The sequence below is a fragment of the Fundulus heteroclitus genome, unplaced genomic scaffold (assembly GCF_011125445.2).
Source record: "Fundulus heteroclitus isolate FHET01 unplaced genomic scaffold, MU-UCD_Fhet_4.1 scaffold_91, whole genome shotgun sequence".
NCBI classification, from domain to species: Eukaryota; Metazoa; Chordata; class Actinopteri; order Cyprinodontiformes; family Fundulidae; genus Fundulus; species Fundulus heteroclitus.
Window position 1 is genome coordinate 1,024,593 of NW_023397373.1, and position 11,228 is coordinate 1,035,820.

The 11,228-nt window shown below is 42.6% G+C and overlaps 1 protein-coding gene and 1 long non-coding RNA gene across 2 annotated transcripts in view; both read left to right on the plus strand.

Annotated features, from left to right (window-relative positions):
• The window catches only part of LOC118562425 (NLR family CARD domain-containing protein 3-like), a 17,066-nt gene extending 7,341 nt beyond the window's left edge, over positions 1–9,725 (plus strand). Inside the window, exons 4-5 of the mRNA XM_036134799.1 lie at positions 6,682–6,917; positions 7,933–9,725. Of these exons, the coding sequence (XP_035990692.1) occupies positions 6,682–6,917; positions 7,933–9,725 (2,029 nt within the window). The remainder of the gene's footprint in view (positions 1–6,681; positions 6,918–7,932) is intronic.
• On the plus strand, positions 1,274–2,445 carry LOC118562426. The gene is made up of 3 exons (XR_004930613.1): positions 1,274–1,688; positions 1,770–1,976; positions 2,154–2,445. It is a non-coding gene; the product is annotated as an uncharacterized LOC118562426 (long non-coding RNA).
• Positions 9,726–11,228: the final 1,503 nt, after the last annotated feature.

The following is an 11,228-nucleotide window of genomic DNA, read 5'->3' on the forward strand; positions in this document are numbered from 1 at the left end:
TTAAATAGCTACCTGTTTTGAATTGTCAACTGTCTATATTGTATCATAGGCCATTTATGATGCATATTCTGACCTTTTGTTGTATGTACACAGCGTAATTATATATATATTTTTTTATCTTGGTAGACGACCGATTGCCTGCTAGTTTGTTAGCTTGACTTGTCTTCTGTGAAGGTAACGTTATATCCAGGGGTAAATTGATTAAATAGCTACCTATTTTGAACTGTCAACTGTCTATATTTTATCAGAGGTCCTTTATGATGCATATACTGATCTTTATTTGTATGTACACAGCGTAATTATATATATATTTTATCTTGGTAGACCACCGATTGCCTGCTAGTTTTGTTAGCACTAACGTTATATCCAGGCGTAAGTTGATTAAATAGCTACCTCTTTTGAATTATCAACTCTGTATATTATATAAATAGGCCCTTTATGGTGCATATACTGATCTTTTGTTGTATGTACACAGCGTAATTATATATATATATATATATATATATATATATATATATATATATATATATATATATATATATATATACTTTTTTTTTTTTTTTTTTTTTATCTTGGTAGACGACCGATTGCCTGCCAGTTTGTTAGCTTGACTTGCCTTCTGTGAAGGTAACGTTATATCCAGGCCTAAGTTGATTAAATAGCTACCTCTTTTTAATCGTCAACTCTGTATATTATATAATTAGGCCCTTTATGGTGCATATGCTTATATTTATTTGTACGTGCACAGTGCAATTTATAAATATATTCTTAACTTGGTAGACAACCGATTTTCAGTCATTGCCTGCTACTTTTATCTCGATTTTGCCAGCTGTGAAGAAGGTATCGCTACACCAGAAATAACGAAGTTCATTAGTGAATCTCTGACATCTTTTATTAAGTAAGTTATTGATGTTAGATTACTAGAATCATCAAGGTTGACTAGGACGTTTTTTTTAGGTTGTATCTGCTGAACATGGCGGTGTTAGCCAGTCAGCTGAGTACTGTGTATCTGATGCTAGTAGAAATAAGGTTTGTTTAATCACACCCTTGAAAGGGCTGTTTAGTTGTATTGCATGTAGGAATACAAATTATTCCACACAAAAAATTATCATAAGCCATAATAAGCTTTAAAATGTTTATTACTCAGACAGTAGTATGACTAATTTGTTCCCCAAACACTGCTGCTGCAGGCGGCTGCTGCTGGAGGCGGCTGATGCTGGCCATGGCTGCTGGTGGCGACAGCTGACTGCTGGAATAAGAGGAGACTGGAGACTGGAGGCTGTGGAGACTGCGGACGGTGTGCCGGGAATGGAGTGGCCGAGTACATCCATGGCAACCAGTAAGGTGTTCGGCAGTGGCCTAGATGGTATGACCTTAGGTGAGGAGGTCTGCTGTGTGGAAATCGCCTTCTTGGTCTGACTCTTGCTGCCAAGGTACCCCTTATTACGGCTGTTTGCCTTCCTCTCAGCTCCGATGCACTTTGAGTGAATCCTTAACCTCAGCCTGATATATGTTGAAAGGATTTTTTTTTTCAGCTCATGGCATGAGGGAAGGTTGCTGTTCAGACTCATGGCCTCTCTTTCCAGCTGTTCCACTACGTTGGAGGATTCCATAAGGGAATCACTCGTCTTGGAACGGAAGAGCTGCTCCACGTGCTGCAGGAGAGTGAACAGCTCATCGGATGGCCGGTATAATGCACCCCTTTTAAATTCCTTTAACTGTAGTAAAACAGCTTTCTCACTTGTTGTGTTGGTTACTTTTTCAACCAGTGCACATTGGCATTCCTCACAGAGCGAGAAGCTGATGACCCTCTTCGCTACGTATCCTGCCAGGTGGTAGAGGACACAAGACTCGGTCTTTGTGAGGTCAGATGGTGATGGGTCTACCAGCTGCTCCACTCTCACAACCTCAGAAGCACTGCAGTTGCTGTTCTTGTTGTCCAAGAAGTCCGCCAAGTGGTCTGATGCATCATCCAGGTAACTGCCAGTATGCGTTGTCGAGAGGAACTGCCCTACAGTGACAGCCCGTAGTGCATAGTGGAACTCCACAGGTGTCGGGACTGAGTTCCTCTGATGTATGCAAGAAAAAGTATTTTCTAGGCAGTCCTGAGTGAACCGGCTTGTTAGGACAAATTTGTGCCCCTGTCTCAACAGATCTTCCTGGATCTCCAGGATCGTTGTTGTGGCCATCATCAGTCCTGTCTGCGACATTATAATATGCTGTGAATGGTTTGCCCTATATATAGTGTTATCTGTCTCAACAGATCTTGCTGGACCAGCAGTATCGTTTTTGTGGCCATCACAGGTTTCAGTGGAGCGCCCCCACCCCCCCAAAAAAAATGGTTACGATACCTGTTCTTAACGCCTCTTTACACATTTGTTGTTCTTGTTCACACATACTGTACGTATGTTTGTTGATATTATTCATGCTTGTTCCCATTATTTTTTTCCACATTGTTCATTTTTATCTTATGCCAGGTACCTTTATTATTAATGTTGTCCTTCCTTTCAGCCCTGATGCACTCTGAAGCCTGATGTATGTGGAGGATTTTTTTTTTTAATGTATTTATAATATTCCTCCCTGGTCCTTCACTTTGTTCTTGTTTTTCCAGTTAGATACACACACACACAGATCTTGTTGTCTCACTCAGTATTTTTTATTAAACAATATTTGAATCATTCATCCATGCTTAATGAGTTGTTATTATTTAATATATTTGATTCTTTGTGCATGGCTTAGTATTAAAATTATCATTGTTGTGTGGCCAACTTGTGCCTCATCAGAAAAAGTGGGTGTAAATGCTGAATGGACTGTTCTTTCTCAAAAAAGCAAAAAGCAACAACGGAGTCCAATGGGAGTGTTGCCTATCACTGTTCTCTATCACTCTCTCTGCAGCTAACCTTACTCTGTGCATTAAGAAAAATCTTAATAGTTCTGCACTTGCCTATAGACCCAAACATATAAGCATAATGCTTTTGACAATATGTGAATGGCTTAATATTAAAATTATATTCTTAGTCTTAACATGATCATGTTTCACGTTGTGGTCTGGGGGTGACCACTTATCAGAAGTGAGCTAGCTGCTAGGCGAATGCTGAATGGACCACGGCAGACCTAACGCTACCACGAAGGTAAGCTAATGGCTGAATGGGAATTTATAAGCAAAATCACGGTAATCAATAATACAGCCCAGTCGCCATAAAATGAAAACCATGAGACATCTGTCATCACATGAATGATATGGAAAAGAAAACTTAAGTTAGAGCCGTTCTAGCCTGTACTCCTGTCCATACGAACATGAACATAAGCTTTTCCCTCCAAAAATGTAAAACGTATCTAAGTAATATTCAGCTTTTTGTTGTCACCCTGCCTCTCAAAATGGAAAAATTACATTAACAAATATGTAATCATGCAACAACAGCTGAAAAAGTAGTAGGGTGTATGTTTATATATGTATTAACCGTTAAATAACGCAATCGCTGCTGTCTGTCCCATAGAAGAACATGACAGCCAGCGTATGTTTTGGAACTATAGCGGTCTACATGAACCACGTGACTGCCCTGGCGGTGACATCAAAGAGTGTCGCAACTCTTTTCAATCTCTATGGCGCTGGGCCGACTGCTCCTGCAATAGGGGGTTTTCAGCTGACGTCACGCTCACGTGACTACTCAGCGCGTCCGCCATATTGGGTGGCAGTTGTTTCGCACCGTTGACCTGCATTGTATGACGCCTTAGGCAGTATTGGAAGTGAACAATGGGGAAAACGTGTTTAATGGTTGGTTGCACGGCCCGTGGAGGTGGAGATCAACGCTCTTTCTATCGCCTACCAGCCGTAATAGTGAATCAGTGTGAAAAAAAAAAACAGCTCACTGAACAATGCCGTCACCTATGGCTGACACGGATATCCAGGTCCGATTTGGACGGTGTTAAGCTGGAATACGCCAGAGTCTGCGGTGCTCACTTTGTCACAGGTAATTAACTGTTAAGTATTTAAAACATGTAAGAAGAATATATTAATAATAGGGCTTGGGCGTTATGACTTATTACTTTCCGCGGCTGTCATGTTGACTGCCTCCGCCGCCTCTACTGCCTATTACTACCGCGTACTGTACTCCCTCTCTCAGCCGTGTTTTAATTTGATTAATTTCACCTTAACTTGATTTCAACCATGGTAAACCGTTGCTGTATTGTGGGCTGTAACAGCGCAACACATGATCGCCATGGGAAAAACATAGAAACAGATTAATTTTCCACCGCTTTCCTGCCTGGAGGCGCTACCACGGAGAACAACTGTTAGCGATAACAAAGAGTCGTCGGCTCGCTTGGATCGCGGCTGTAAGTCGACCGAACATAACTTTCCACAGTATCCCGATGTCAATGAGAGTGTGTTCTAAACGTTTGAAACACATAGCAGCTAGTTAAAAGTACATTACATGCGCAAGTGGTTGTTAGCACTGACGTTTAGCAGCTACTAAACTAGCATGTGCCAGAGCTCGTCTGAGCACAGCTTACCTTTGAACGAGTTGCTGTGTTCCCACTGTTTGCTGGCTTTATGATCTGCAGCTCCTACCGGCGCCAATACGGTAAATACAACTTAATTTTTCACTGGTCATTGTTCTGCTTAAATAATTAAAGCCGCGAGCGGCGTCGATCGGCCCTGCAGCCAAACGCCTTCGCGCACCGCCGGCCGTCAGCCACCGCAGAAGCATGCGACGCATTTGCGTCGGATTGTTTACATTTTTACCATCTTATTAAAACTCACCCGTCCACGTATGATGGCGATTTCCTTGATGTACATAACCAGATGTGAACTGGTTGTGAGCCTCTAGACCCTTGTAAGCTCTCATTTCCTCAAGAGTGTGCAGAGGGTTTTCACCGAACACCAGGTAATGCACTATGTCGCCGTGCTCTACATTTGGCCAATCATCTGGATTACGGCTAAACAAGGCACCGTGGAGGGCATACGGGTCCATATGGTCGATCACGGAACATTTCCTCAGGTATACGTCCTTATCTGGTCGCTCTAGCCCGCTGGCGTACTTATCCATTCGCGATACGATAATACGTGTACTGCAACTAGAGATAAGGAAGTGTGCCACCCAATATGGCGGACCGGAAGTTGGTCAGTGACGTCAGTGAAAACCCCCTATTGCAAGTGCGGTATTTCCCCCACAGACCACCAGGGCGGCCGAGAAAACCTTAGTTCAACCTGAAATGACTCATTTAATCATCCAAAACGGTATGGAACATATTAATTAACTGAAAAATGTTGCATAGTATGCCTTTAAGGCTTTAAAGTGTCTGAAAACCTGCAACACAAACACTTCAACCAGCCATGAAACCATAATGGATTTATAACGGAGTGTTGCTCAGAGAAGGGAGGTGTGGATGGAGGGGGAAGTGGTGCTTATATTGGGGGAGAGACCAGTTTTTTTTTAAATATGGTTGCGTCATGAAACGGGGACAGGTAGACCCAGTATTCAAGACAGACAAAAAGAATGATATTTTAAAGGGATTTATTAAACAGAACACAATCAGGTGGAAACAAAATGGGCATCATGCCAAAAACAGGAGGACTGTGTCCAAAAAGCAAAAATAGTCAAAATCCTAGGTTAACCAGAATTACAAGAACAGGCAAAGAGAGGAAAGAGAAAGCTGGACTAAACTCACCAATTGGCAAGGAAAGACAATGATTTGGCAGAGTGCAGGAGACAGAGGCAGGTATGAGTAGAGGAGTGAGCAGGTGAACGGAGTGAAACTAATTACCAGAAGGGGTGGAGCTGATCAGGAGGGAAGTAAACTGAAGCTGATTGAATGGTGACCGCTGAAGGGGGGTGACAGGAAAACAGACAGGATGTTTACTAAGATGTGAACTGAATGACTGGCAGGTGAAAAACAGATCAACTAAAACAGATTCAGGATAAATCAAGACAAACCCAACCTAAAACAGAAACTAAACCTATGACCGAATTGGTTAAATGAAGAGAATCACTAAACCAAAACAGAAACTCAAACTAGACTAATCCAGAACCAAAATAACCATAAAGACCAAACCTAAGCTAGAGAACCAAACTAAGACTACACAAAACACAAGCAAATAATAAAACCCAGAGCTAATACTAAGACAGGAGAGAGAACTAATAATCAAATAACAAACATAAACCATAACAAACTCAAATCATGACATTGTTGTAGCCAATCAGAGTGAAGTCAACCTGGTAGATCTGCATATTGTTACCATAACAACCCTTTTACTGAGGAGGGATGTTTGGCCTGACAAAACTACAAAATTATCTAATTTATTAAAATGAAATTCTTTGTAAAAGTTACATATGCAGCAATATCAACTACATGAAATGGTTTATACGGTGATTTCTGGCACCTTCTGGTTCTGTACTTAAACATTAATAATGTGATAAAGAGGAAAGCCATATTAAACTGTTTAAAGAGAGATAAAGTACAGATTGTGCTTCTTCAAGAAACAATTAAGTGATGAAGAACTCAGAAAACATCTGAGTTCACTCATCGTGCTTCCATGAAGAGAAAGCAAAGCTGAGGTTCTGTTCTGACCCAGCTTCTGGTCTGCTCTTTGTGGTGGACCTCCATGAACATCTCCAGCTTTAGGAGGAGCTCCACCCTGTTGGTAGTGAATGTTTCAGTGATGAAGAAATGTCTCCACAGAGGGAGGAAGAGGAGCAGCGTTGGTGAGGAGGAGCAGAGGTCCTGCTGTGCTTTGTGTCAGAAGGTCCTGATGGACCCGGTCTCTACCAGCTGTGGACACTGGTTCTGCAGACAGTGCATCACGTCATACTGGGTCCAGTCTGCTCCATCAGGACCTTCCTCCTGCCCCCAGTGTGGGAAAAGACCCAGAAGAGGAGCTGCACTGCTGGCAGCCAATCAGAGCAGCTGTGCTCCAGGTGAGACTGAACATGTCCAATCAGAACTTCCTTCTATCGTCTCTGTTGGACTAATTCCTCATATTTAGTTGGCATTTGGGAATCTAAGTGTTTAAAGTCTTTCTGGGATCGATTATTTGCCCTGAATCTCTGGATTTCCAGCTGCTGTAAATGTAATGTCTGTGTTCAACCCAACAACCTATTGGGTTTGCTTTGAAGTGGTTCTGTTTTCAGCCCTTTGTGCTAAATGCATTAAAACTGAACATCTCCTTAAAGCTGCAGCTCATTTTGATGGAAACAAAAAGGTGGAGAAAACAACCTGCTGCACTGCTGCTTTACAGAAAGAGGGAAGGAAAGTCTGAGAGACAGAAACCTTTATTTCCTCTGACAATAGATCCCAGATTACAGCAGATATATTTGTAGAAACATGGAATATTTCTATCTGCTGTTTACTTCTAAAGGGCCAAATCAGTCCCATGTCATTTCTAATCTGTAATTATTCTCTAAAAACATCCAATCCAGTCTGTGAGGGAGAAAAGCATCTGAAATGTGAACACTACCTGATCCAAGGAGCTGTTTCTCTGGCAGATTAGAGTATTTCCTCCAGATTTCCTTCATTAAGGCTGAATATGCTGCCAGGAACCATTTTCTGTCTCTCTGCCTCTTCTGTAGCTGCTGTGTTTGTGGGAGAAGGTCAGATAGAAACAGAGAAATGAGGACAATGGTGACCTGATGCTAAAGAGTTCATGTTGCTGAAAGCTGCTGTGTGTTTCTGTCAGCATTTCTTCATCTGATCTGCTTTGTGAATCATATCCTGACAGTGAACAGATACTGGCCACAAAGCAGAGGCAGAACTCTGCTGTCTGACCATCTAACAAGGTTCTGCTTCTAAGGATGGATCCCATTGGTTAGCATCACATCATGTGAACTAAGAGACCTTCTAATGATGACACCTCCTGATGTTCCAGATGTTTCTGTTCTAACTTCATCACTAAATCAGGTTTTTCCTTCAGTTGTCTCTTCTCTGTTCCAGCAGATGTTGGTCTGCAGGAGGTTCTAGAGGAACATAAGATCAGTCTGAGGAGGAGATGTGAACGTGTGACTGAAGGAAGTGATGAACCAGGAAGTAGAACCCTCCTCAACAGGATCTACACTGATCTCTACATCACAGAGGGACAGAGTGAAGAGGTTAATACCCAACATGAGGTGAAGCAGCTGGAGAGAGCTTCCAGGATCCAGAACCTCCATGACTCTCCAATCAGGTGCCACGACATCTTTAAAGCCTTACCTGACCAACATGGAGCCATCAGAGTGGTTCTGACCAACGGCGTCGCTGGTGTTGGAAAAACCTTCTCAGTGCAGAAGTTCACTCTGGACTGGGCCGAGGGCTTGGAGAACCAAGATGTCCGTGTGGTGGTTCTGCTGTCGTTCAGGGAGCTGAACCTGATCAGAGGTGAGCAGCACAGTCTTCTCACGCTGCTCCATGTTTTCCATCCAACCCTCCAGAAGCTCCCAGCAGAGCAGCTGGCTGCCCACAAACTTCTCTTCATCTTTGACGGCCTGGATGAAAGCAGACTTTCTCTGGACTTCAGCCACAGTCGGCTGGTTTCTGACGTCACACAGAAGTCATCAGTCGACGTTCTGCTGACAAACCTCATCAAGGGGAACCTGCTTCCCTCGGCTCTGGTCTGGATCACCTCCAGACCTGCAGCGGCCAATCAAATCCCTCCTTCATGTGTTGCCAGGGTAACAGAGGTACGAGGCTTCAGCGACGCCCAGAAGGAGGAATACTTCAGGAGGAGGTTCAGTGATGAAGAGCTGTCCAGCAGAATCATCTCCCACATCAAGACCTCCAGGAGCCTCCACATCATGTGTGGAATCCCAGTCTTCTGCTGGATCACTGCTACGGTTCTGGAGAACATGTTGACCACAGAGCAGAGAGGAGAGCTGCCCAAGACCATGACTGACATGTACTCTCACTTCCTGCTGGTCCAGACCAGGAGGAAGAAGAGCAAGTACCATGGAGGACATGGGAGGAGTCCACAGGAGCTGATGGAGGCTGACAGGGAAATTCTCCTGAAGCTGGGGAGGCTGGCGTTGGAACATCTGGATACAGGAAACATCATGTTCTACCAAGAAGACCTGGAGCAGTGTGGTCTGGATGTCACAGAGGCCTCGGTGTACTCAGGAGTTTGTACAGAGATCTTCAAGAGAGAGAGTGTGATGTTCCAGAAAGCAGTCTACTGCTTTGTTCATCTGAGCATTCAGGAGTTTCTGGCTGCAGTCTACATGTTCCACTGCTTCACCAGCAGGAACACACAGGTGGTGAAGCACTTCCTGGGACAAGTATACTGGGAAACATCTCTGGAGGACTTCCTGAAGAGAATCATGGAGAAATCCCTCAAAAGTAAAAATGGCCACCTGGATCTGTTTGCTCGCTTCCTTCATGGCCTCTCTGTGGAGTCCAACCAGAGACTCTTAGGAGGCCTGCTGGGTCAGACACAGAACAGTCCAGGAACCATCCAGAGAGTCATCACCAACCTGAAGGAGATGAACACTGGTGATTATATCTCTCCTGACAGAAGCATCAACATCTTCCACTGTCTGATGGAGATGAAGGACCTCTCAGTTTATCAGGAGATCCAACAGTTCCTGAAATCAGAGAACAGATCAGAGAAGCTCTCTTTGTTCCAGTGCTCAGCTCTGGCCTACATGCTGCAGATGTCAGAGGAGGTTCTGGATGAGTTGGACCTGGAGAAGTACAACACATCAGACGCAGGACGACGGAGACTGGTTCCAGCTGTGAGGAACTGCAGAAAGGCTCGGTGAGTCCAGATGTCTTCATTGACTGATGCTGATTCAGCATCATTGCCGTCCGGTTTATTCTTCATTATTCAGTTGGTTATGGACGTTTTTGGACCTTTAACTACTTCCTTCATACTTTGGACTATTTCAACCATCAGATTTCTAAATCTTCAGCTCATTCAGGTCAGCTCTGCTGCAGCTTTTGGTATTTAGAGATTTTGATCTTTTAGAAAGATACAATCATCCAGAGACACATTTTAAACTTTAAACAGCTCTTCACTCATTGGGATATTACCCATAATTCACCTTTTCAGAAAATCACTCTTTAGGTCAGGGCTATTGAACTGATGGTCTGTGGGCCACTTCTGGTCCGCTGGTGATGGTAATCTGGCCCCTAAATGACTTCTTTGTAAAAACTAAATAAATCAGAGAAGATCAGAAACATTGTGTGAAAAACAGCCCAGATGAGCGGCATGGTTGAACAGCCTTGGTTTGTCTGCTGTTCAGTTCCTAACCTCTAAGTAATAGGTTAGCTTTCATTGTTCTCTGAAACAGTCCACAACTATGTTTGTCTCCCAGTGTCTACGACTGTCACTGACATCTTCAACCCTTGGAGTAATATAGCTAGAATATAGCAGAATAGCTACTGGAGTAACTAAGACTACCCCCATAAATGCTCTTTTAGTAGAGGCTGGAGAAACTCCTTTAGAAATGAGACGGGTCAAAATTTCCCTTTCGTACTTGATCAGAATTAAAAGTAGTAGTCAAGAAAATTTAGCAACAAGCATTATAAAGAACTGTTGGGAATATTCCAAATTTACAAGAAAGGGTTTTGGCTGGACTGTGAATAAATGGGCAAAAATATATGAGTTAGATAATAAGACATTTTCAAAAAATAACCCAATTAGTGCTGTGCCACCATGATTGTTTCCAGAAACCAAAGTTGACTTGAAAATACATGAAATGAAAAGAAAATGGAAACATAATGAAGTCAGGGTTAAAACTAGCTTATATATTAGACAATGGTATTATAGTTATTTAAAAATATACACAGCTGGTTAAAAAAATTCAAAGGGAAATGTGGGAATAGGGATATTCATTCCGGAGTTTAATAAATGTATATGTAAAAGATTAACAGACCTGTTATCGATATACACAGCAGAAATGGTTGCAATTATTCTTAGTTTACAGTGGGTGGAGGAGGTTAGACCGGATAGCGGGGTGAAAGGAAATGAAACAGCAGACAAGCTAGCTAAAAAGGCTTTAGGAAAGCAGAATGTAGTTGAGATTACATTTGGGAAAGGGGAAGGGAAATCAATAATTAAAAAGAAAGAAACAGAAATGTGGCAAAAAATATGGAATGAAGATGAGAAAGGAAGAAGATTATATAGCATTCAAAAATATGTAATAATTAAAAATTATGGAGAAGAAGCAGAAGGGAAGATAATTTTTACTAGACTGATAACTGGACACACATGCTTGAATGAGTTTTTGCATATAATAGGGAAGAGAAATAATGATATATGT